Source organism: Colletotrichum acutatum (assembly GCF_030867785.1).
Source record: "Colletotrichum acutatum strain CBS 112980 chromosome Unknown BDZ83scaffold_9, whole genome shotgun sequence".
Classification (NCBI taxonomy): Eukaryota; Fungi; Ascomycota; class Sordariomycetes; order Glomerellales; family Glomerellaceae; genus Colletotrichum; species Colletotrichum acutatum.
The window spans coordinates 173,391-198,720 of record NW_026849003.1 but is presented as its reverse complement, the minus strand read 5'-3'; the positions used below and the strand labels follow the sequence as shown (position 1 = coordinate 198,720).

The window sequence follows — 25,330 nt, the reverse complement described above, 5'->3', positions numbered from 1 at the left end:
TCCTGGTTTCCGCCCCAGCAAATGCCTGCTCGGCTCGCCGCCTCCGGAATCGCAACCGCTCGCGCGGCAGCGCAAACCCTCTTGTCTCTTAGACTCTTTGTGATGGTCGTGAATAATTGACACTCGGCAGCAAATCAGAGAGCTGCATGAAGGGACCTCGAAAGGCCCCCGCCGGCCACATAGCGCGAAAACCCGGGCCCGGTCCCGGCACTCTATCCAGCCTAGACTCGCTGAGTCTTTTTTACGTCAACCCGCGTGGGTTTCACCCGGGCCCTTTTTCATTTTCTGTTAGCTATGGGACACGACAAATTGTCGGTCTGGCGCCGAATGAATGCGCTCCAGACGTGAGAGGAGAGGCGAGGGAGGAGGAGTCCTATCTCTCTCTTTTCCACCGTCCACGCCCCCCACGGCCGACCCGGACATATCTTGCTCTCACGCTAGTCCCTGGTCCCCGCCTGCATCTACCTTCACCATGAAGGGGCTCCCGAAGCTTGGAGGCGTAGATGACCGGGGGGAACATGGGGCAACGACACGCTTCGCCGTTGCCAGTCTGTGAGTTCTTACTCGATTCGATTTGGCTCTCGTTTCGATCGACAGGGTTCCCAGATTTGTATATAATCTTGCGGGCGCACCTCCCTCCCCCATCTTCTCGACTTGGAACTTCATCAGTTTCTCTCTCTGCCAGACGAACTAGGAAATCACCTCTCAGAGACACAACCTTGAAGCACCATATATATACAACATACCTTTAAACCGTCAAAATGTCTAACCTTCCCACCGAGCCCGAGTTCCAGCAGGCTTACAATGGTATGTTGCCATCTACGGCCATTCTTACACATCGTATCCAACAAGACTAACACCGTCTATAGAGCTTGTCAGCACCCTCGAGAACTCCTCCCTCTTCACCCAGAACCCCGAGTACAGAACCGCCCTCGAGGTCGTCTCCATCCCCGAGCGCGTCATCCAGTTCCGCGTCGTCTGGGAGGATGACAAGGGCAAGCTCCAGGTCAACCGCGGATACCGCGTTCAGTTCAACTCGGCCCTCGGTCCCTACAAGGGAGGTCTGAGATTTCACCCTACCGTCAACCTGTCGGTTCTCAAGTTCCTCGGATTCGAGCAGATCTTCAAGAATGCCTTGACCGGCCTCAACATGGGTGGTGGCAAGGGTGGTTCCGACTTCGATCCCAAGGGCAAGAGCGACAACGAGATCCGTCGCTTCTGCGTCTCCTTCATGCGCCAGCTCAGCAAGCACATTGGTGCCGATACCGACGTCCCCGCTGGTGATATCGGTGTCTCTGGCCGCGAGATTGGCTGGTTGTTCGGTACCTACCGCCAGGAGCGCAACAAGTTCGAGGGTGTCCTCACCGGAAAGGGCCTTACCTGGGGTGGTAGCTTGATCCGTCCCGAGGCCACTGGATACGGTGTTGTCTACTACGTCGAGCAGATGCTCAAGTACGCCAACAAGGGCTCCTTCGCTGGCAAGCGTGTCGCCATCTCTGGTTCCGGCAACGTCGCCCAGTACGCTGCCCTCAAGTGCATCGAGCTTGGTGCCACCGTTGTCTCCCTGTCCGACTCCCAGGGCTGCCTCGTCGCCGAGGGTGACGCTGCCTTCACCCCCGAGCAGATTGAGAACATTGCCGACCTCAAGGTCCAGCGCAAGTCTCTCACCGAGTTCGACCACAAGGGCTCCTTCATGTACATCAAGGGCGCCCGTCCCTGGACCCACGTTGGCAAGGTCGACATTGCTCTGCCTTCCGCGACCCAGAACGAGGTCTCCAAGGAGGAGGCTGAGGCTCTCATTGCTGCCGGCTGCATTGCCATCGCCGAGGGCTCCAACATGGGCTGCACCCAGGAGGCCATCGACGTCTTCGAGGCCCAGCGCAAGGAGAAGGGTGGCGAGGCCATCTGGTACGCTCCCGGAAAGGCCGCCAACTGTGGTGGTGTCGCCGTCTCTGGCCTCGAGATGGCCCAGAACAGCCAGCGCCTGAGCTGGACCCGCGAGGAGGTTGACCAGAAGCTCAAGGACATCATGACCGCTGCCTTCTTCAACGGCCTCAACACCGCCAAGGAGTACGTCAAGGGTGGTGAGACCGAGCTTCCCAGTTTGGTCGCTGGTAGCAACATTGCCGGTTTCGTCAAGGTTGCCCGTGCTATGCACGACCAGGGTGACTGGTGGAACTAAGCGTTCTCAACCGGCACTTCGGAAGAGCGACACGAAAAGTTGGTGTGAGCGGCGGGAACCACGTCTAAGGACGATGGGCAGACGTAGTGATGACCTTGAAATTCGGTGTAATGTCTATTTGTATTTCGGAGCTGGCGTTGGCGGCAGGGATACCTGAGTTAAATCAATACCAATTACTTTTTTTTTGATAAGCAAACTACTTACTCTTTGAGTGATGACTTCTTGTCGCCAGAGAAGTGTAAGCATAGGTTTCAACGAACCGGAAGATTTAACAGCCATCTTTCCAAGTGCCGACTAAAGGATTTGAATAAGCCGAATCCTTCGGAGTGCTCCACTTTTGTAGAAAGGGCGCGAGACTGAGTGAGCAGAACGACTTTACTGGCTTCGATCGGATGTTAGAAACATCAACAGCCGGCGGGCAGGCTTCTTGCCGCAGTTGAAAGTGGCTTTAGAGTGTCAGCGCTGGTCTCAGTATCTTCTCTCGTCAGCACTCTCTTCTCACACCCATTCAAAGATGATCACCATGCGGAGGCACTGCACTGGCGATATGAGTATACTCTGATAGGTCGACCTCGGATACCAGGCATGCCTGAGGGGTCTCGTAGACAAATACGTAGCGGCATATTTCCGCCGTCTGCCGTACAAACCGAAGCTCAATGACATCCCTGAAGACTTGAACACAGTGCTCAACGAGAGAAAGACGGCCCGAGTTGGCGTTCCATCTGTTGATCGATCGAAGTGCCAGGACAATGTTGCTGGCTGTGAAGCATCCGCCCGTCTGTATGGGGCAGTGCAATAACGGGCAAATGAACATCGCTTGTGGCTCAAGACCTTGATTTCGACGCGTATTCGACGACTCGTTTAGTTCAAGGTTGGACATGATATGGAATAGCTCCGTTGACCCTAGCTGGTTTCGTTGACCCTAGCTGGCGAGAGATGGGCTGCGTGCGCCAGACCCGCATCGCCAAGTTGACGTTGGCCAAACAGATATCTAGAAGCAACAACAGTCATCGTCGATGTTCATTGTGTTTCCCCGAGATACCTCAGATAGAGATGATGTGACTGCTGGAAAGAGAATTTTTCGGGGACTTCACCTGTTGTGAAACGATACAACGATAATGCTGATTCGACCACAGGCAAGATCCCGCGCAGCACAACATGTTGATGATGTTTTATTTAACGTCATTTTATAAATATCGCGTGTTTCCAGTGGTGGCTTTGTTGAAGAAGGCGTTCCTAACGGACGTAAGAGTATGTGTCTCTGGACGAGGTGCATCGTAACGTACCATTTCCAGTGCATCTCGCGTCCTGTGACTTTGATGCATACAACAGATGTAGGAACTGAGCGGACAGATTGGAGGGTGGTGGTCACTTCGCTGTGCTGGATATGCGTCGCTCTGGCACTCATTTCTGTCGATCGGGCCTTGCATCATGCCATCGAGTTGCGGCCGCGCACGACTGGGCGAGTGACGAGGCCACCGACGTCGTTGTAAGTCGTTACGGCGCATTGGCCAGAGGCTGATGGGTTGACCCCTGCAGCAGCGGCCGTCTGATGTACCTGCCTAGTAAGTCTGCGTTCGCGTGGGCAGCGAACTCAGCCCTACCCAAGGAGTTGAAAGGTTGATTCGTGGATTGCCAAATGATATTGGACAATGACGGGAGACTCGGCCCTGGCATATGTTTCATCGCACGATTGCTGACCGTTGATGTCTTGTCGATCTGCCAATGGCGAGGCAGACGAGGCATGCAGCAATACGGAGCTGGAGATGACCGAGACGAATGATGCAACTCGACCGCAAAGCTGGATGTAAGATGAAAGAGGCACAGTTCAGCCTGACGGTTGCCTTGAGGTGTCGGGAGCACTCTGATTGGAAAGATTGGTCGGCTATGATGTATTCCAGGGCATCTGAAGTGACTCGGAAGGCACCGATGGGCTATGAGTGGGGCCCGCCGAGTCGGGATGGCATTAGCGGGGCAGTAGCGGATGGCGCAGCGACCACCCTCCCGCAGGGGGGCCGGACCGGGATCCACTGCGGGCCCTTGCCGCAGGCCCGCGTTGTTGGTGCGAGCTTACGGATTACCAAATTACGCAGTCAGTTATCGGGGACTATCTGTGACATTGATCATGGATTAGAACACAGTCAGACGAGACATGTGGGCAGAGATTGTGGCATTAGGAGCCTCGGACTTCGTCACCCAGTCGATACTCCGTACAGAGGCCGCAATTCCGGTCCGTGTAATTTGATGTTGGAACCCGGTTCACTACCCTTCGCCCTGTCGCCTCGAATCGCATGTCGATCCCATCGAGCATGTCAAGCATCAATCATTGTTTTGCGTTCTCAATCAAGTGAATGAACTAGGTGAGCTTTCCTATTGACTACATCGGCGACCCGAGAAAAGTTGCATATACCTTACCTCAGTCAATGTAAGTAAGTCTTGCCTATTCGTACTTCGCCTCATATTCTGCTTCTCAGCGGCGTATGCGCTTCTACATCGTCATCACGTAGTATGATAGGGCAAGCTTTTGCAGAAGCTGCAGAAGGAGACGAAAAGGACAATACCTCATGTTTATCAAGGCCAAGGCTTGGTAGCATGAAAATCGTGGATGATGTCCAGCCGAGGTCCCGGCCCCTGTCATGTCGACTTCACTTTGCACCAATACATCGGGGTAGGGATACGGATTAGTCTCGTAAGGTGATCCTGTCGCACAAGACTCTGGCAGGTCTCTGCTTCAATGGCTATCTCATTCTTTGAATGAACGGAACGGACTGAGACCAGGCTAGTCAAGTCCACCACTCGATTGTCTCAGCTTGCATGTGGGGGGACGGGCAGCTCGGGAGCCGATTTTGCTTCAATCCAGACTTGCACTGGCTTAATTGAGAACACCTGGATTGCCTGGGTCTGCTGTTGTCTTTCGAACTTTACCATCTCAACCATGTCTTGAAGAGGAATTGAGCCGCAAAGCGTGCAGCATCAACGGTTGCGGTTGGCTTGTTTGGAAGTGGTCTGAAGAATTCTGTGACCGGGTTTTCGATGTCGATTGTGGCTGCCTGGGGTCAGTCGAGGGTAAAGTCCAATTCATGGTAGCATTTTTTTGTTGCTGAATTCATCCTTAACCCCAGGATGCTTTAGGCAATCACTGATTGTTCGGGAAGGGTGGTCTGGCAAAAAAAAAAAAGGTACTTGATGCACGTGCCAAGCCGAAGTTCCTTTTAGCTGAGCCCTGGAGTGGCTGCCAGTTGAAGATAAGCGGGGCAAGGGTGCAAAAGGACGGGACTCACTCAGGTCAAAGTCCAAACGGGCAACCACTCCGTCGGGTGGAGAAATCTACGGCACGGTACGTATTCCTTCAAGTCCTTCCCACTGGGAACGGCCGCCTGGCTAAAGCCGAAGGGGAGACAACTTTCGACCAATTTTATTGGCCCGTTTGCGCACACGCAAAGAGCGACCCAAGAGACATGTCTTTACCGGCCATTCAGGATCCATCTTTCCGCTAGCCTGGGCCTGGATGGTTATCTAAGGTACGGAGTACCTGGTGAAGTATTCTTTTTTGGAGTTCTCCTGTCCACCGAAGTAGGTACTGCTGCTCGTAGCACTCAGCTAACCCCATCAACGGCACCAATGGCACCACCCAATACAATGTACACCAAGAGGCAGCTTCTTTCTTTTCTGGTCATGACAGACTCGGTCCGGCCAATAGACTCATGCCGTCTCGCATCTTCTGCAATAGTTGCTGCACACTAAGAAGTGATTGTCACAGCCCGACTCTCCATCAGCCCTCCTCCTTTACCCAGTACAATCCTACCCCGATTACTATCCACACGACGCTACTCTTATTTTCGGCAACGCCTTCTGCACATCTGCAGCTCTGCATTCTATTGCGCCGACGCAACCACCCACTCACACCTCGAGAAACATGGCGCTGAACCTCAGTCTCACCCTCACTATATCCCCCGTCTTCTTGTCCCCGCCTTCAGGACCTCAGCTCGTGCCGAGACCGCGGTCTTCTCTGTTGCTTTCCCTTATTGTCTGCCTCTTTGCTTACCCAGAGCCCGATAAAACCGGCCCCGGATTTGAGTCTCAAGCCCCGGCTTTCCAGCCAGCCTCGTTAGACCGGCTCGCTCCAACTTGAGTGCAAGAATGAATGAATTCGGATTCAGGCTCTAGGCCCGAGACACAAGATAGCAGAACTATCAAACTATGTTGGCCCTGGCTTGCCTCGATCTGCTAATTTCGACTTCGGTGTGTAGTTGCTGTAGTCCACATGCTGCCAATCCATTCTCTACTGTTGGTCGTGTTGGTTTGTCTTCGGCTCGAGACCAACAGCCATCTCTTCTTCTCGCGCGCAGTATGCCCTCCACACTTGCAATCGATGACGGATCCGGCACTGGTCCTTGCCAACTCGACAAGCTCGCTCGTTCGTTCGTAGCGCACCCAATGCACCTAGTGACCTAGTATCCCCATGTGCCTATCGGCAAGGATGTTCCCAGGACCCCGGTCATCATCCACGGTGGTGTTCCCTCCTGGTCTGACTAGGGTGGGTTCTCTGTTTAGGTATCTACATAGACTAGTGTGGGATTTCTTACTAGGAATAGTTCGCAGCGGCGTATCTCCCTCTGCTTGGCCCGCCGTGGATCCCCCAATGAAGCATTCTTACATCTTCTCTGTGAAGCCCATTTCTCTCTTCTGCCCTTCATTCTGCGCTCATCATCCGCATTCATCTTCTCAGCCTTGAAGCGTGTATCTACTTCTCTGTTTTGTTGCTATATAGAGTCTGGCGAAACCCCTCTCAATCTCAGCCCATAACCACTCACCAACCACATTAACCCAGCATCTTGGCAGCATTTCCTAATCAGTAGAGCCTTTCTCAGGACTCTCACACTTGCTCATCAACTTTGCTTTCGAGTATTATATACCCTGACATTATCCACGCTTGGATATCCCAGCGCTAGAAGCGCCACACACACATGGCTCCAATGGCTACTACAGAGAGCCTCAAGAACGGCACCGAAACTGGTCTCAGCCATATTAATGTGTCCAAGGCCAATGGATACCACTTGGACAGCAATGGCACCAATGGTCACAACGGCCACAACGGCTCGACACCCAGATATGCCGGCTTCTCGCCTGCTTCAACGGACTCACGCCCGCAGACAGCGTCTTCAAAATCTTATCAAGAGGAACCCCCGTCCAATGGTATCAGATACAGCAAATCTCACAGAATCCCGACTTTCGGAATTCACGAAGAAGACAACGCCCCTAGATCAAGGAGCTACGCCAACATCCGCACATATGCCGACGATGCTCGAAGGCAATACCTTCGCATATCCAAGCCGGTCGAGCTGATGCGCAGCAGCTATGATGTCGTTGTCATTGGTTCTGGGTATGGTGGTGCTGTCGCCGCATCCCGCCTCGCCCGTTGCCAAGATGCCAACGGTAAGCGCCAGTCTGTATGTGTCCTGGAGCGAGGACAGGAGAAGTGGCCAGGCGAATATCCTACTGGCGTTCTCGATGCCTTTGACGAGGTTCACGTTTCTGGCGAGTTTGCCCCTGGTTGGCTCCCCAGCACAACCGTGGAAAGGGGTGACCCGACTGGCATGTACCACTTGATCTTCGGAAAGGGGTTGAACGCTATCGTTGGCAATGGTAATTGTTTTCTTCCCAATTTCGTTGAAAATTCATTGCTAACTGACGAAAGGCCTGGGTGGCACGAGTCTGATGAACGCCAACGTCTTTCTAGAAGCCAACGAGGCGACGTTGTCTATGCCTATCTGGCCAAAGTCCATCAGAGAGAACCCCAAATGTCTGGAGAAGTGTAAGTCATTCGCCTTAAAGTCTTCTGTGTGAATATTTGGAGATATTCCTGACACGTAGTCACTCAGTTTACCAAAGAGCTCGCGATGTTCTTGAGCCCGCTGAATATCCAGACGACTGGCCCGAACTTCCCAAAGTCAATGTCTTCAAGAAGCAAGCTGCCGCTCTTGGCATGTCCGACAAGTTCAAGATGGTCCCTCAAACAACCAGATTCCGCAATGGTCCCAACAGTACTGGCGTGGAGATGTCCCCGTCAGCCCTGACCGGCCAGGACTGCACTGGTGTCAATGATGGCTCCAAGACGACTACATTGGTGACTTACCTGGCCGATGCCTGGAACTGGGGCGCAGAAATGTTCTGCGAGAGCGAGGTTCGTTTCATCAAGAAGGCCGACCCGCGCATTGGAGGTTACCTCATTTTCTTCGCCTGGCATGGCCGGAACCGAGGTCACTTCAAGGCCAATCTCCACGGAGACTTGATGTGGGTGCATGCGAAGGAGTGCGTCTTCCTCGGTGCCGGTGCTATTGGAAGCACCGAGATCCTTCTCCGTAGCAAGGAGATGGGATTGCCTCTGAGTCCCCGCGTCGGCGAAAACATGAGCGGCAATGGCGATATGCTAGCCTTTGGGTAAGTTTGATTCTTTCTACTGCGAGATGTATGCGACTGACCGCGATCTCAGATACAATATGGACGAGGAGGCGAACGCGATCGGGAAGCCCTTCCCGAACCCGTATAACCCCATCGGGCCTACCATCAACTCCGTAATTGATGACCGTGAAGGACACGAGAACCCTCTTGATGGATATGTTATCCAAGAGGGAGCCATCCCTCGTTCTTTGACACCGTTCCTCCAGACGTTATTGGAGATGATGCCTGGCAGCATTGAAGCCACCGGAGAGCCGTTCCAGGAGAAGGTCCGCTCCGCCTTTGCTCGGTACTCAAGCCATCTGTTCGGCGCGTATCGCCAGGGCGGATCGATGGATAACACTCAGGTCTATCTGGTCATGTCCCATGACAGCAGCCAGGCCATGCTCACACTCAAGGATGACAAGCCAGTCCTTGAGTTCCTCGGAGTTGGTCGTAGCGATCACGTCCGCAAACTCAATGACTTGCTGGCAAAGGCCACGCAAGCCATGGGCGGAACCTTTGTCAAGAACCCTTTCGATGCCTTGATGGGAGGTCAGCAAGTGACCGTTCATCCTATCGGGTAAGTTTGACGTTGATCCATTTTTGAACTATTCTAACGAACCTCTCAGTGGAGCTTGTATGGCCCGCGATGATACTGGCGCCACCGGTGTCACCAACGATGTTGGTGAGGTATTCGCTGGAGACGACGACGAAACCCACCCTGGATTCATCATCACTGATGCCTCTGTCATTCCCGGTGCCATTGGTGTCAACCCCTTCGCCACAATCACAGCCCTGGCCGAGCGTTCCGTCGACGCTCACATCCACAGGAGAAATCTCAAGATTCACCCCAACGAGAACGGCATCTTGGACCTATTCGGGGAGCCTCAGTTTGCCCCCAAAGAATCCCACGAGACGGCAGAGACCGAAGTCGAGATCAAGAGAATTGACGAGGCAAGCTCACTCATTCGCCATGCCGATCAGTCCAAGGCTGGAGGATTCGGCTTCACCGAAGTTATGTCTGGTTTTGTCCACCGTGACGATGGGCTTGTGACTGACAAGCGGGCCACCTATGAGTTGGCCTACCGAGCAGCCAAGAGCCTTTGCGAGAGCGCCAGATTCTTCCTCAGTGTGCAGGCCTTCAACACGAAGTCCATGATCAAGGAGCCCGACCACTCTGCCATGCTCACGGGTACTTTTGTCTGCCCCTCTCTCCGCGGTTCTCCCTTTATGGTCCAGAGAGGCGACTTCAATCTCTTCATTCTCGACCAAAAGGCACCGGGAACTCGCAACATGACGTACGACTTTGACCTCCGGGGCATCCACGGAGAGAAGTACCACTTCCATGGATACAAGGTCGTCGATTCGTCCGTCGCCCTGGCCCCTTGGCAGTTCTGGAAGGCCACGAGCACCCTCTATGTCACCATCACCGAGCACAGTCGCGACCTGGAGGCTGTTCACGGCTGTGACGAGCCGTGGCGCCGCGGAAAGGTCGTCGCCAAGGGCATCATGCACATCCAGTTCGCCGACTTTGTCTCTCAGATCATGACCATGACGCCCACGGGAAGCAGTCTCATCAAGAAGGCCTACAGCGCGGCGAGCTTCCTCACATACTTCACTCGCAAGTCGCTCTCCCTCTTCCTGGCGCCCTTCACTCCCCTCCAATACCCCAGCGTCACCTACAACGGTTACGTCAACGACACTCCCCCCAAGGCATCCTTCGTCATCGTCGCACGGGACGGCGTCAAGACGCGCATGCACATGTGGGAGCCGACCAACCCGAGCATTGAGACCAAGAACCTCTTCATGATCCCGGGTGCCGCAGTCGATCACCAGATCTACGCCCTGCCCACGATCAAGTACAACGCAGTCAACTACTTCACCCGCGCCGGCTACCGCGTCTTCATCGCCGTTCACCGCATTGGCCAACTCATGGTCGCCCAGAACAACTGGACGACCTACGATGCCCGCCTGGACCTGCGGGCCTGCATCGAGTACATTCGCGAAAAGTACGCCGACGGCAACTCCCAGCAGAACAAGGTATACTGCATCGCCCACTGCATGGGCAGCGTCGCCTTCTCCACCGGTCTTCTGGACGGCACCATCCCCTCCAACTGGGTCCACGGTATCACCTGCAGCCAGGTCTTCATGAACCCGATCTGGGCGCCCCTTAACATGGCAAAGGTCAAGGTCGGCCCCATCCCCATGGACAAGCTCTACAAGATGGTTCTCGGCAACTGGTTCTCCTGCAGCACAGCCAAGGACGACAGCTTCCTCCAGCGCGCCCTCAACGAGGCCCTCAGACTCTACCCGGAAGAGCGCAAGGAGATCTGCAACAACGCCAGCTGCCACCGCTGCACCCTCGTCTTTGGCCGCTGCTGGAACCACAACAACCTCAACGAGGCGACGCACCGCCAAATCGACCGCTTCTTCGGCGGCGTCAACATGACGCAGCTCCAGCTCCTCATGAAACAAGGCTCCGAGGGCCACGTCATGACAAACGGCCCGCTCTTCCGCCCGCTCACCACGCCGGACAACATCCGCCGCCTCCGCGGCGTCCCCGTCATGCTCTTCGTCGGCCGGGACAACGCCGTGCTGACGCCCGAGGCGACGGAGCGCACGTACGAGATCCTCTGCGACACCTTCGGCTCTCACGGCGGAGACGGCCCGAACGGCGGGCTCCAGTACCGCCGTCGCGTCGTACCAGGGTACGGACACCTCGACTGCTGGATGGGCCGCAACGCGTGGAAGGACGTGTTCCCGTTTGTCAGGGAGGAGGTCGATCGCGTCGTTCGCGGCGAGGAGTACCACTTTGTCGACCCTGATGATAAGTTCTCTCGCATGGTGGACAGCGGCGAGCTGCTCTACTAAGGATGGAGAGTTTCATTATTGTAGTATCACCATGTTGTTCGCGGTCGTGTTTCTGGGGTTCAGGATTTATCTCTAGTCAAAGAGTCGAAAAAGTGTATCGATACCCCTCCATTCTTTACTAAAATGTAACAAGAGCATGGGAACAGTGGTTTTGAAATTGGGATAATCTTCAAAGCGACGGATAGCAAGTTGGATTTAAACGGGGGAAAAGGGGGAAATTTCACACTCACTGAGGTGGATAGGAGTTTGGGTTGGATCGTATCATTTTCTTCAGAAAGAAGTAGCAGTGCAGGCTCGCATCTGCTCGCATCTGCATCATTCATTTCACAAGAGGCACTTCAGAGTTGCCTGAGGTAGATGCCAAATAATCAAAGCTATCGGCATCAAAACAAAAAGAAGCCACAGATTCTGTACAGAAACGCCAGTGACCTTTGCTGATTTCCCAGTTTCATACACACATTAAGTCCGTCCGCCCGTCCGTCTTGATCCGCACCTCATCAAGTCCAACATGATACAGACAGGAAGGGGTTCATCCTCCCTCGCGAGAAAAAAACCAAAGCAAAACGTACTTGTACAGAGAGCATGCTTCCCCTCTCATGAAGCATCATCTCGCGACATCTCACGCAGGGACGTGACGTAGTTTGCTTCCAGCGCATCCCAGTCAACCACCCCGGCCTCCCTCTCGACCATCTGCGGCGGCGTCCACGCTTCGTCAAAGACCAACCGGACATCGTCGCGGTAGATGAAGCTCTGGCGGTGCCATTCCTCCTCGCTAGATGCCTCGATCCTGCCCAACGCCACGTCGAGCTGCTCCACGACGACGCCCGACCCGTCTTCTTCCCACGCAATCCAGGCCATCGTCTTGCCGCCCTCAACGTCAACCTTGAGCGAGGCAGAACCCCACTCGAGAGTCCCATTGGTGAACCCCGGGGCGGTAATCTCAATAATCTGACCTCGCCGCCGCTTCTGCTGGTTCGTTGCCGCGGAGGATGTCGACGTGACGACACGGGTGAGCTTGACTTCGAAGACGCCCTGGGCCGTCGCGAATCCTCCTCTCGCGAAGCTGAGCCACTTTGTAAGGTGCGGGCGGACGGTCCACTCTGCGCCGGCAGGAGCGAGGAGCTGAATGCCCAGAATCTCCGAGGTAAGAGCGCTCGTGGGGCCCGAGGACCAGCCGTGGCAGTGGGAGTTGCGGGCTGCGGACCTGTAGGCCGGGTACTGTAAGCCGCCGTCGACCATGAAGCCCTCAACCAGCGTGCTGTTTGTGAAGCCCGGCCCGTCGAGGAGGTAGGACCACTCGAGGAGCATCAGCTCGACGGCGGAGTCGTGCTCGTCAGCCGCGGCGTGGGCGAGGAGCTCAAAGGACGAGACAAAGGGCGAGATGACATTGGGGAATTCAACCGCGGGGGCGCCATACTTGCCCCAGCGGGATCGAAGTCTCTCGGAGACGACCGCACGTCGGGAGCGCGGCGTGGCACCGGAGATGAGGGCCCAGCTGTTGCCGTCTTGGGGGTCGGTGTGCTCGGGGCCGCGACAGCTGCGCCGGCCGATGTTGTCCGAATACAGGCCGGTGTCCCCGCAGTAGAGTTGCTGGATGCCGGCGTTGAGAGCGCGGCGCACGCCCGACCAGACCCCTCGCGGACGTGCCGCGGGGCTGTCGTCGTGGAGCCACTCTGCTAGTTTGATGCTCTTTTGCAAGACAGCGCTGAGGATCGCGCTGGCTTCGAGATTGTGGCCCGTCATTCCTGGGCGCAGCCAGTCTGCGGCGCTGGTGACGTGGAGAAGGCCGGTGTGGTCCACCTTGTCGATGCTGACGTTAAGAGCCTTGACGTACGCCGGCCAGCGTTCTGCCAGCCAGTCCAAGTCGCCAGAGTACTTGACGTAGTTGTAGGCGCCCAGAAGAGTATGCAGGTGGTATGTATCACTGAACTCGCCGTGAAGGCCCAACGGCGGGCCGGCCCATGGCAACGATCCGTCCGCGTACTGATGGTCGAACAGTACGTTGAGGGCATTACGTACAGCTACCATGTCGTATGTGCTGACCGCGATACCGGGTACCGCAATAAACATGTCACCGGGCCAAACAACGCGATCACGCTTGGCGCCATCGGTCGTGACAGCCGTGCCGTTTGCGACTGTAAAGTTGGAGTACCAAGAACCCGTCGGCGACTCGTTATGGTCCCAGTCGCGGTTATAGTCGATGATGGCCGAGCCTTCTCGAGGGTCGATTGTCGAAAGTTGAAGAGTGTACGCGCCGGAGTACCAGATGCGATTGAGCATGTCACTCGAGCTGTGGAAATAGCCCGAATACGCACGACCGTTGGATTGCGAAGGAAAGGCGGTGCAGTTTACCCAGAGACCCTTGAGCGTAACCCAAGGCTTCTTGTACGGGTCTCTATCGGTAGCTCCTTCGAGCGGCACTTGATTCTCGTCTTCTCCCAATACTGCCTGACCTTGAGGCCGGGGTGCCTCCACGAAACGATCGTCTGTCAGGACAGGGTATTCCGGCATCGTCAACGTGAGGTACTTGAAGCCGCCTCGTATGAAGTCCTTGCCGACGCAGACTGTGCCGGTCTTGTCGTCAAATTCGAAGTGTAATGGTAGGTCTCGGTCTAACTTCTCGGTCGTGGTGTCCGGCTGCGGTCCGGCATATAATGAGGACTCGGAGTACGCTAAGGAGATCTCGGGGTCGTTTCCGGTGGACGATACATCGAAGCATACACTGTCAAGCAGCCATTGATTAGCCAGGGAGGTCGCTCTCTAAAGGGCAGCGGGCACAGAATCGCACCGTCCAGCAATGTTCTCCTCAAACTCCAGCGTCAACATCCCGCCAGGCCCGATAGTGATGCCGTGGTGGAACGTACGTCCCGCTTCGACGCCGACCTCCACGGCCTCCAGCCCCGACGTCGTGACGTTCCCTTCCACATCCCATATGCGATGCGGAACGATATAGGTCTTGTCTGCTGGTGCTTTAATATATCTTTCCCAAGGTCCCCTAAAGACCGGCGTGTCAGGGAGACTGTTCGGATCGATAAAAGGAGGCTGCAGTGCCGCCAGGACCACGGGCGGCGCCAGCATCGAGGCGAGGGAGGCCCATTTCGCGGGCGGTGTTGTGGACTTCATCTTTTCGGCTCAGTTGGGGCACGACAGGCCTTACGATCGACACATGGAAAACAAGGTCGACTAAATTCAACAGTACAGCCAATAAGTCGAAGCCATGCGGAACACAAAGTCTCGGGAAGTAAGTTGCAACACCGGCGTTGTGCAAGCGTAAAAGGTCCGGAGGCTGCAAGGGTTTTTGGGAGCAAAAAGCCGGACGTCCTGTTGAGAGAGGGAGTTTGACGCACGCACGAGCTATGGGTTGTTGCTTTGTTGCGAACAGAGTCCGTTGCAGATTTGGGGGCCACCACGAGGTCGTTGCACCTGCCCTGCCTGCGTGCCGAGCTAGCTACCTACCCCGCGTCCCACCCCCGGCCCCGCAGCCCCCGGCCGCCGATCGCCGCGAACTCTATGCACCTATCCATTCCGGGCAGACGCAGCCCACTCCACACTATCCGTACCTTCATACACATGCCGTTAAAGGTTCAATGCCCGTTGACAGCCATATATCATTTGAGAAGGATTCATTTCAACAATGACCGGTATTCCTGACAGCAAGGAGGAGGAAACGTATGGGATGGTCAGAAGCTGTCGAATGACTAAGTGACCTACCTCACTTATACTGAACCACCCGGAAGTGGGGTTGCAGCAGAAAACCGTCCAGTTTCAGACCACACCGAACCCGAGACGTTCGTAATCCACCGTATTTCAGACAACTACCTTGTCTTGTCGCGGCAAATGAAGAGTTTTCAAGACGGGCACTTACGATATAACGTCAAGTCTGAGTAATGAACTACGCGGCCAGCCATTGTACCCGGCCTTGCTTCGGCCGCGTCTTTTGCGTGGAATGAATATCCCACCTTATCCACATCGGCTCTGCTTGAATACATACTCAAAATGAAAAATGTGGGACGCAATGACGTGTGGTGTGTTGCGTTGCTCACTCTATTTTTTGCCCCTCGATATTTGCGCCGGCATAATAATCCACAAAAAAGTACGGCATACCACCCGTTCTATCATGCGTCTAGTCCGTCCAGCTCTATCAGCTTCGCAACCAGCTTGATCACTTCGTTGTCTGTGAGATCCAGTCCAGGGTTCTCAATCTTCATCGCAATCACGTCATCGACCATGCCCCTGAGTCTCGACACCAAAACTCCCAACCGCGCCCAGCCTCGAAGGCGCACCCATTCGTCGACGACCAGTCCTCTTCCCAGTGTATCTAGACTAATGGCACCAGAGAACAACAGCAAAGTGTAGGCGTTGAAAGCTATTTGAGAATCAGCACACTTATCTTCGCCTTGGTATTTTCAATGGAAACTTACGTGTGAGGTCTCTAATGAATGTCTTGCTGGTGGAAATCATAGTAAAGTATGACATGAACGAGGCGTTACCAGTGAACCCCTGACTGCCAAAGAGCGTACTGCTGGGATGCACAAACACTCGGCCCTGCTCTTGAGCAAAGTACTTGATCAACCGCGCCTCCGGGTCCAACTCCTTTGCACCGGAAACCGTGCTGGTGAACTTCTTGTCGGGATACTGGATCCGCGCAATCTGCGGGTTGAACGCCGAGGCCGTGATCGCACGTAAAAGAGTCATGCCGGATTTACTCTGGCTCTGAGCGGCGCTGGACTTGCTCGTCTCGACGATACCGATTTCGGCGAGGGCAGAATAGTACTGCATTCGCGTTGCCGATATGTCATTCAGCGTAAGCCACGAGAGGAAGTTATCGTCGCAAAAGTTGCGAAGCTGCCGCTGTCCCACCCCATCGCCGCGCATCTCGTCCCACTGCTTGAAAGCCTCGAGATCGGTGAGCAGGTCGCCGTCTCCGTTTGAAAACTTCATGCGCGCGTCCTTGGCCTGGTCGCGCTTGTCCGGAGGCGACATGAATGGACTACGAGTGCTAAGAATGGCGGCAATCGTGACCGAGTCATCCAAGCAGCCAAAGATGGCACCGTACACCATGAGTTTTGCGCATCGCAAATCGGCGGGGATCATGGCTAGTTGCTGACCCAGTGCGGTCATTTCATCTCCATCCAATGCACCCATTCTGCGCAAAAGCTTGATCGCACCATCAACGGCTGTACTATCGGGCGGCGTAGGCGACTGGGAGAGGAACCCAGCCACATTCCGCATACCCATGGCCCGTACGGACAGACACATCTGCTCTAGCGGCACTCTTCTGATTTCCGGGTCCGGCCGTTCAGCCATCTGTTGCTCGAGGTTCTTGGTATACAGCTTGTAGCACTTGCCGGCCTGCACTCTGCCGGCACGACCACGCCGTTGCTTACATGCCGCTCGAGAAGCCCAGTTCTCCTCCAACTTTCTCATGTTGTTCACGGGGTCGTATGTAGTCTCCTTCACCTTGCCGCTGTCGATAACGGCCACAATGTCGTCAATCGTGATTGAAGTCTCCGCTACGTTGGTGGCAACAACAATCTTTCTCTTGCCATGCGGTGGACTGGCAAAGACCCGTTTCTGCTCTTTGGTCTCCAATGAGGCATGCAGAGGCAGAACGTGTAATGAGGAGAAAGACCGCAGGACGCCACATGCCCTGTTGATCTCGGCCACGCCGGGCAAGAAGATGAGAATTCCGCCCGACTTGCCCGTATGAGACAGATCCGCGTCAATCTCCCGTACGGTCTCTGCCAGAAGGTCGTAGTTGATGCGATGGCCCAGCTTTTGAATCACCTTGCCCATGGCGTCGCCTCGTCCACCATCTCCATCAATCATGTCACCTCTGAAACCCGTCATGTTGATGATATCGTCTAGGTAGAAATCATCAACAGGATACGTTCTTCCAGCAATCTCCACCATGCCGACGTCCAAGCCTTGGGAGGTGAAATAGTAGTTGAAAGACGCAGCATCAAGCGTGGCACTCATGAGCACCAACTTCAAGAGGTTCTTCCTCGTCTTCATAACCTCCCTGACAATGGTCAGAAGGAAGTCCGTATCCAGACTACGCTCGTGCACTTCATCGATGACAATGTGACTGACATCTGCCAGAGACGCCACAACATCTTCGATCTTCCCACCGGAAGTCTGCAATCTCCTCAGCAGCACACCAGTCGTCACGAACGTGATCTTGGTGTTGTTGCTTCTGCGGTTCTCGCCGCGGATAGCGTAACCGATTTCGTCTCCGACTCTGCTACACCGTTCCTCGGCTACTCGGTCGGCCAGACCAAGCGCGGAAATTCTCCTGGGCTGTGTCACAAGCATGTTGACACACTTGCCCAGGCCTCTGTTGTACAAGTCATCCAGAATGAACTGCATCGACTGCGTTGACTTTCCAGAACCAGTTTCACCACTGATGATGGTGACGTGGTTGTGTTCGACGGTCTGAACAATCTTGTCACGAACCTGCCACGCGGGCAACTTTTGACGCTTCGACATCATCTTCTCCCACGCCGGATCCTCCGTTCTTCTCAACCAATCGTCTCGTGATCGTTCGTCAGGTGTCCAAGAAATTGGCTTGGCAGCTCTCTGGGATTTGTTCGAGGCTCTCTGCGAACGGGCTTCGTTGGGTACCTCGGACGCCGTCGAGGCCACTGCTGAGATATCCAACAGTTTCCCAGGCCGTTCAATGATGTCGTTGATATTTTGCTGGATCCAGTCAATGGCAACAAAGACCTTCATAGGCTCCTCCCAGTAAGAGTCGTCCAGATACCCAATCGTCTGTTTGATTATCGACAGCTTGATTTGCGCCGGGAGAGGCGCCACAACAGCAAAGTTGAGCTGAGCAGGGTAATTCGGCGTCTTGCGAACCTGCACGGCTGCCTCAACCGGCTTCCCTGCGTTCTTGACCTTTTCAAGCTTGACTTGGATGATGTCCGCCGATGTTTTTTTGAATAGGTCACCGAAAGAAGACTCCATCGCAGAAACCTCATCTTCCCAGAGCTCGTCCGCCGAGACCCCGGGAGGAAGAAGATCTTCCGCGGTCGACCGCGACTCGTCTCCCGACACTTGTCCCAACAGACGGAGCTGCAGGAGCTCGGCTGCCCGGCCCTCGCTGCCGCCGGCCTCCTCAAGGACACGAGCGCACAGGTCGAGGGCGTAACCGGATTCCGAGAGACGCTTGATAACGGCCTCCTTCTTGAGGTCCATGGACGCGACCGAGATGCCCGCCGCATAGCTCTCCGGGAGTGCCCATCGTGGCAAATCGTCCTCGGGAACGTGAATCAACAGCCACTCTAGCGTCTCCTCACGATCCTTGCAGATCTCTGTGGCCTCCTCAACGTGACTTCTTCGGAATCCCAGCTTGCTGAGCTCGTCGACAATCGCCTTTTTCTGAGGCGCTGGCATTTGGATCTTGTTTGGGTTCCAAACAACATATTTTTGAATCAGCGCTTCGACCTGGGTTCGCGAGCGCTTGCCCATCTCAATCTTTGGCGCCGTCACCCAGCCCTTCATAGCGTTTGCGCCGGCCAACCCAGATGCGCCAGGCATAGACTTTGCCTTTTCCTTGGCCGCCTCCGCCTCCTTGCGCTTCTTCTCAGCCGCGGCCTTGGTGTCCTTCCTCTCCATGAGAGTCTTGAACGGGTCCGCGTCGTACATCCACGCCTTGCCATCCTTGACGTCCTGCTTCTTGATTTCCTGGAAATCTTTCCACATGGACTTGTAGTCGGGCGGCAGCACCATGTGCTTGTTCTGCATGCTGCACACCCTAAAGAGAGCATACGTAGCCGCGGCATGTCTCGCTTCCAGGGCAGTCGGCCTGGTGAGCAGGTGCTTGAAATCCGGCGCAATCTTGAACGAGTCCAGGGTCATGAGCTCCTTCGTCTTCGGGTCCTTGGCGCTGAGGGTGATGAAGCAGGCGTATCCCTCTGGGGTCTTGCGCATGTCGTAGACTGGCTTCTCCCACTGCTGCTTCTGGCAATACTCATTGAAGAGGTTCTGCGGCAGCTTTCCGGTCCATGACGACCCGCCAATGATCTGTTTGACGGTGGGTTTGTTGGCAGCTGGACCGGCGGCCTGCTCCATGAGCGATAGACCGCCAGTCTTTTTGCCTTTGGCGCCATTGTTGGAAGACGATGCGGCTGCTTGCGCCGCTGGGGCAGGCGCGGCGGCCTTGTCCTTTCCCTTGCCTTTCTTAGGCGGTGCCATGGTTTGGTGGCGTATCGAGGTACTTGTCTAAGAGCAAGTCTGAGCCATGGAAAACCCTGTTGGCGGTGAAGACGAGAACGCACGCAGTCGGTTGATCGTGAGCCACCTCAGATCAACTGCGCGAATGAGCTCGTTGCGATGTCACTGAAAGCACTGGGAAATTTTATTTGCCCGTGGATTTCCCAGGTTGATTGGGGTGGTTGTTGGAGCCCAGTTGCAGAAAGCCATTTGCCGTTAGCGGTTGCAGTGGCGGTTTGCAGTGGCCACTCAGCGACCTTGACGTTTGTTGCGGCTGGCACTGGATGGAGGGGCACGTCTCCTCCTGCAGCTCCCCCGCTGTGGGTACCTCGATTGTAATGAAGCCGAACTCCAGATCCTCCGAAGGGCCTAGCTGGATCTCCAATCTGCCCGATGCACATTCACATTTGTTGCCGTACCCGAGGTAGACAGCCTTTGGTTGCAACGAGATCGCAAGACGCAGCTTCGAAGCTACGGAGTCTTCGTTACCATTGCACTCTCTATAAAGAATGGCTCATTGAACACAGCGCACACTCTGGGCGACACGCAAAGTCTCCCCCAACGCCCAGCTTTCAAACATCCCACTAGCAAGAGACAATGGCGGGTACAGACTCGGATCCTGAAGATGCCATCACCAAGGATGAGATCCAAGGGACCGCCGCCGCACCTGCACAGCCGCGAAACGCCTGTAAGCCATTCTACAGAAATCTTACCCGAAGCTTCGCATGTATTCTAATTTTCACGCGCCCTCAGTCGCAGAGCTCATGACACGGAAGCGCAAGCCCGAACCGGCTCCAGAACCCCCAAGGCTTCTTCTCGAAACAAGCCCCCTCACACAAGCCGCGATGGCCTCGGCGTATACATCGAAAACCCATCCTCCTTCCCGGCCTCGCGAGTGATCTACCATAACGACGATTTCGTCGCCATCAATGACCTGTACCCGAAAGCCAGCGTCCACACGCTATTGCTCCCTCGATCCCCCAAACACACCCTCCTCCACCCATTCGAAGCCTTTGACGACCCCGAGTTCTTAGCGACGGTACAAAACGAGGTCTTGAAGCTGAAGGAGCTCGTAGCCAAAGAGCTGCAGCGACGGTTCGCAAAGGAAAGCAAGGCCGAGGCAGATCGAGAAGCCGTGCTCGACGGACGCGCAGAGCCGACAGGCACCGAGCTTCCCAAGGGCCGTGAATGGCACGCCGAGATCATTACTGGCATACACGCGCATCCGAGCATGAACCATTTGCACGTCCACGTACTTTCGCGAGACATGTATTCGGTGTGCTTGAAGCATCGCAAGCACTACAACTCCTTCAACACCCCTTTTCTTGTCGACGTTGCCGATTTTCCACTGGCCCCGGACGATCCCAGGCGTCACCCCGGCCACGAGGGCTACCTCATGAAAAGAGACCTCGTTTGCTGGAGGTGCAAGGATAACTTCAAAAATCATTTTGCGAAGCTGAAGGAGCATCTCTCAGAAGAATTCGTCGTGTGGAAAAAGGAATAAAGACGGTTAGACCACAACTGCGATACGCAGTTGCGCAACAAGGGGACCCAACTGAGGAAAAGCAAAGCGTAGAGCACCAGAACCTCGGCCCAAAGACGCAAGGTTGCACCTTCACAATAACAATCATAGAAGGGTGAAGACGAAATAGTCTCGTATTCAGCAAAAAGCATGGTATCTCAGTGACGGTCAGGGTCTCGCGTGTCGCCCGGTCTGCAGGCGGGAGAGGACCAGGACCGTCATAAGTCCATTAAACAAATTGGAAGCGATACCCCAACGCCCTCTTGTGTTTTCCCCAGAGTCCGCCAGACGAAAAATCCCAAGATCCCGTGCGAAATGTAGCAAAAAGGTCTTCCCCTTTCGTCCATTGTATTACTGTGGGTTAAAATTTTCGTGGTCAGCCGAATATTCCTCGTATCATTCTCGATGGCAGCCAGGGACGCACCTCTTCGGCAGAGTCCGCGGCGTCGGAGGGCGACTTCATCGCGGCGTCTTCCTTAGTTTCCTGTTCTTCATGTTTAGTGAGCTGACGTTCATACTCGTACGCGAGCCCGAAGGGAAGAGGTCTTTAGCTAACCTTCCTCTCCGTCCTCCGAGTCGGAGTCGGCGGGCAACTCCTCTTTGGCAGCCTTGCCCTTCTTTGCAGACTCGGCCTTGGGTGTGGCGGCGGCGTCAGACTTGCGAGGACGGCCTCGGCGACCGCCAGCGCCGGCAGACTTTGGTGTCGCCTTCTTGGGCGTAGCAGACTTCTTGGGAGTAGCCGCGGTCGCGTCGTCAGCTTTTCTGGGTCTTCCGCGCGTCTTGGTGCCAGTGGTAGTAGGTGCGACCGTCTTCTTCACGCCTCCGCTGCCTTTTGGGCGTCCACGAGGACGTCCCGTGGGGACGTACGGCGTCTTCTTCTGACCATCGGCTTTGGGGGGCCTGCCGCGGCCGCGCTTCACGGGTTCTTCAACGGTTGGCGCCATTGTAGATATTGTGTGTGTGTATCGAACGAAAGTTATTTGCGAAGAAAAAGAAAATGTGGGGAAAAATTACGCAAGAAATCAAAGGTCGTGAAAAGCCCCTCGAAGTACTGTACAATTCTTCTCCGCAATGGTCAGAGAGAATGGGGTTCGCGAGAAAGTCTGGGAGAGAGTGAAGTGCGAAGGAGAGAAGAAGCAGAAAGCGGGTGGACAAGTCCCAAATGTGCAATTAAGGTCCGGTACACATAGCGTGAAAGCGACCCTTGTGGGTGGAAAGCGCGTTCGCGTGTCACTCTCGCACGTATAGGGAAGCTACTACCTTAGGTTCGTTGAGCACTAAAGGTAGGTACCCGCTTCTGGGGTAGGTGCCTTCCAAGAGTCCAGGGCCACCCAACTTCAGACTGAAAGCACCTGCACCAAAAACCATGGAGATGCATCTAGATTTATGAGATATATCATCTAGCAATGGCTCAAACACTCTCAATACATTGTATTTTGGTATTAAAAGGATTGCGAGCCAAAATTGCACTTTTCGCTGGTTCCATGGACAAGAATACTCCGGTCCCTGCTCTGGCACAATTAATCAGAGTTCTGACCGCATTGAGGTAAGATCAGGGCCCTGAAACCTCAATTGGATGCGTCTCAGGTCGGATCACCCAAGGTAGACTTGCTTTTCTTTGTCCAAGTGAATGAGAGTTACACATTTATGCTGAGAGTTGGCAAGATTACAGGCGAACACAACTCAAAGCTTGGTGTAGGCACATGGCTTGCAACAAGCTCTTGGCAGCATGATCTCCTTGTCGTCGTTAGTTGCGAGTGAAACAACGTCAATGGACGACAGACATTCGAAGTGTCGTTCACATGTTGTTCAAAGCAGATCTTCAAGGCGATGACAAAATTCCGGTATCTCCTACGGGCGTCGCCAACATTGGCTTCTTGCCTTGGTATGCAGCTATTGTACAGTACTTTTGTTTTTCCTTCTCCAACATCAACTCAATGTGAACATCCTATAAGCTCTTTTCCAGCTTGATGGTTTCTTCAGGGGTTGCCAATCTGTGATCGCTTGGTTGCTGTCATGTCCAACGCATCCACATTTTTAGGCGGCTCGCTTCGTAAAGGTGCCACGGTCCTACTCGCCCTTCTTGAGCTTGCCACTGGCACCGCTCTTGACACGCTTGGCGACGGGGCGGTTGATGTGGTGGTCGGGGATCCAGCTCTCGTCGTAGCTCTTGCCAGTTGAGGAGGCAACACCAGTGGTGTCGGCCTCAGCCAGGGGCACGGTGACACTAACAGTGCGCGCCTTCTTGGAGGACTTGGCCTTCTTGGCCTGGGGGAAGAGAGCCTCGATCCAGGTCTTGTAGACAAAGTACAGAGTGCCGGCGAAGGCGCCAGACAGGAAAAGGTAGAGGAAGATGCTGCAGGAATTGTCAGCGGTTGTTATCACGCCTCAATGGTGGCGCATTGATTGCAGAACTCACATCTGGGGGTCAAAGATGCTGGTAGGGGGCTCGACGATGGCGGCGGTGGAGTTGTAAGCCTGGACCTGGAAGATGTCGCCCTTGGAGTTGCTTACGACAGCAATAAGCTGGAGGAGAACATCCTGGGGGTTGGCATCGAGAGCGAAGGAGTAGGGAACAGCCTTCTTGTCGCCAGCCTCGATGGTCAGGTCGTAGCGCGCAGCGGTCAGATTGCGGATGATGCTGTCACTAGGAAGGGACTCCTCGGGGAGCTCCTGAGTGGAAGACAGGGTGCCGCCAACCATGGCAACCTGAATGGGCGCATCCTCATTGTTGGTGAACTCGATCAAGGCCTTGGTGGGGTGGCCATTGACGATCTTCACACCAAAAATATCGGCATCAGGGAAGGTAGTCTCGATGTCAGCCTTGAGAGTCGGGGGGACAGCATCGGTGTCGACCTGGTGATGGTTAGCAATGACCGTCAGGGAGCTCCAGATGTCGAGGACATTACGTACAGGGGCCTCCTCGGCAGCGAAAACGCCGGAGATGGGCAGGGCCAAGAGGGCCAGGAGTGAAGACTTGAGGTGAACCATTGTAGCGACGACGAGAGACAAGCAATTGGATGCGACGTGACCAGTTCAACGATCGCAAGCAAGGTTGACTGGAGTGGGGGAGGAAGGGAAAGGAGGAGGGAGGTAAGGTAAGGAGGAAGATGGGAAGTGGCAGACGGAAGATGGAGATGGAGACAGATGGAAGGGGGGCTGGGGCAAACCCAATTCAACTCAGATCGCGTGCGTCTTTGCGCTGAGGTGTCAGGTTGGATTGGCAGGCGGGAAATAAAAGTGTGCGTGAGGTGGGTGATTCAGCAATGGGAAAGAGAGGCAGACTGGACAACCGTACTACGTAGACTGGCAGGCGACAACAGCCAGGTGGCCTCACAGCAATCGATCCACCACTGCCTTGGAGAAAAAAGGGACCTCCCTCGCACCGCGGCCACGGCTTCGTCAATTGAGCTGTTGACCAATGAAGTGCCTGGCGCACTGCGGAGCTACCCCATGGTGCAAGTGCCACATGGAGAACCAGCCACCAGCTTCTAAGCGAGTGGGGCACCTCAAGCTTCCGTAGCTGGCGTGCGCGTGCTGGGCAGCTTACAATAACAAGCTGCCCAATTAAAGCTACCTTACCTACCGTCGGCCAGGCAAGGGAGCTGTACCTTCAACGTCGATGGTTGCTGCTATTGGATTACTTCAAACTTGCAAGTTAAGGTAGGTAGACGGGGGCGCCAAGATGACATCTACTTCGGTACTCAGGCATTCAGCCAATGTCTGCAAGCAGTGGCCTGAATCACAGTCAACACATTCGATCAACGGACCAAGAGTACTGTCAAGATATTCATTGCCTCCTTACTGACCCAACTACCGTGACGCCGCCATCCATTGTGGCCATCTCAGCTGATGCTCTAGCTGAACTGTAACAGTACATAGAAAATGCAAATCCCACCCCCTTTGCCAAAGAATTATAAGTCATACACAAGTTATTGCCTTGTCCTAAACCCTCCCTCAGGCAGTCATCATAGTTTGTGCCTGCTCATCTATGCCACACTTCCACGTATCGCGCTTGCTTTTGGTTTCGGTTCTGGTATGTTGCTCCTGGAAGCCACGCCCATCGTCTGCAAGGTTTGTATGCCTTGCCCTCTAGA

The 25,330-nt window shown here is 54.9% G+C and overlaps 8 protein-coding genes across 8 annotated transcripts; 3 read left to right on the top strand and 5 right to left on the bottom strand.

Moving 5' to 3' along the window:
* Positions 1-761: 761 nt before the first annotated feature.
* On the top strand, positions 762-2,182 carry BDZ83DRAFT_567666 (glutamate/Leucine/Phenylalanine/Valine dehydrogenase; the record flags this gene model as incomplete). The annotated part of the gene is made up of 2 exons (XM_060503973.1): positions 762-807; positions 870-2,182. The coding sequence occupies 2 exons, from the start codon at positions 762-764 to the stop codon at positions 2,180-2,182; spliced, it is 1,359 nt and encodes a 452-aa protein (XP_060369915.1).
* Positions 2,183-3,611: 1,429 nt separating this feature from the next.
* On the bottom strand, positions 3,612-5,119 carry BDZ83DRAFT_647426 (uncharacterized protein; the record flags this gene model as incomplete). The annotated part of the gene is made up of 3 exons (XM_060510069.1): positions 3,612-3,744; positions 3,787-3,983; positions 5,108-5,119. 3 exons carry the CDS (start codon positions 5,117-5,119, stop codon positions 3,612-3,614), a joined length of 342 nt encoding a protein of 113 aa, XP_060369914.1.
* A 2,030-nt stretch (positions 5,120-7,149) lies between these two features.
* BDZ83DRAFT_567454 (glucose-methanol-choline oxidoreductase) lies at positions 7,150-11,494 on the top strand (the record flags this gene model as incomplete). The annotated part of the gene is made up of 5 exons (XM_060503958.1): positions 7,150-7,828; positions 7,881-7,997; positions 8,065-8,623; positions 8,676-9,203; positions 9,253-11,494. The coding sequence occupies 5 exons, from the start codon at positions 7,150-7,152 to the stop codon at positions 11,492-11,494; spliced, it is 4,125 nt and encodes a 1,374-aa protein (XP_060369913.1).
* Positions 11,495-11,952: 458 nt separating this feature from the next.
* BDZ83DRAFT_446824 (Six-hairpin glycosidase-like protein) lies at positions 11,953-14,733 on the bottom strand. Its single transcript, XM_060503142.1, has 2 exons — positions 14,283-14,733; positions 11,953-14,216 (listed from the first exon to the last, which is right to left on the bottom strand). Exons 1-2 carry the CDS (start codon positions 14,615-14,617, stop codon positions 12,089-12,091), a joined length of 2,463 nt encoding a protein of 820 aa, XP_060369912.1. The 5' UTR covers positions 14,618-14,733; the 3' UTR covers positions 11,953-12,088.
* Positions 14,734-15,609: 876 nt separating this feature from the next.
* BDZ83DRAFT_567453 (helicase associated domain-containing protein) lies at positions 15,610-19,693 on the bottom strand (the record flags this gene model as incomplete). The annotated part of the gene is made up of 2 exons (XM_060503957.1): positions 15,610-15,860; positions 15,916-19,693. The coding sequence occupies 2 exons, from the start codon at positions 19,691-19,693 to the stop codon at positions 15,610-15,612; spliced, it is 4,029 nt and encodes a 1,342-aa protein (XP_060369911.1).
* Positions 19,694-20,308: 615 nt separating this feature from the next.
* On the top strand, positions 20,309-21,215 carry BDZ83DRAFT_747877 (HIT domain-containing protein; the record flags this gene model as incomplete). The annotated part of the gene is made up of 2 exons (XM_060513521.1): positions 20,309-20,399; positions 20,488-21,215. The coding sequence occupies 2 exons, from the start codon at positions 20,309-20,311 to the stop codon at positions 21,213-21,215; spliced, it is 819 nt and encodes a 272-aa protein (XP_060369910.1).
* A 394-nt stretch (positions 21,216-21,609) lies between these two features.
* Positions 21,610-22,177, bottom strand: BDZ83DRAFT_747876 (uncharacterized protein; the record flags this gene model as incomplete). Its single annotated transcript, XM_060513520.1, has 2 exons — positions 21,610-21,722; positions 21,790-22,177. 2 exons carry the CDS (start codon positions 22,175-22,177, stop codon positions 21,610-21,612), a joined length of 501 nt encoding a protein of 166 aa, XP_060369909.1.
* A 1,126-nt stretch (positions 22,178-23,303) lies between these two features.
* BDZ83DRAFT_567624 (signal sequence receptor alpha chain) lies at positions 23,304-24,224 on the bottom strand (the record flags this gene model as incomplete). The annotated part of the gene is made up of 3 exons (XM_060503970.1): positions 23,304-23,589; positions 23,653-24,089; positions 24,147-24,224. The coding sequence occupies 3 exons, from the start codon at positions 24,222-24,224 to the stop codon at positions 23,304-23,306; spliced, it is 801 nt and encodes a 266-aa protein (XP_060369908.1).
* Positions 24,225-25,330: the final 1,106 nt, after the last annotated feature.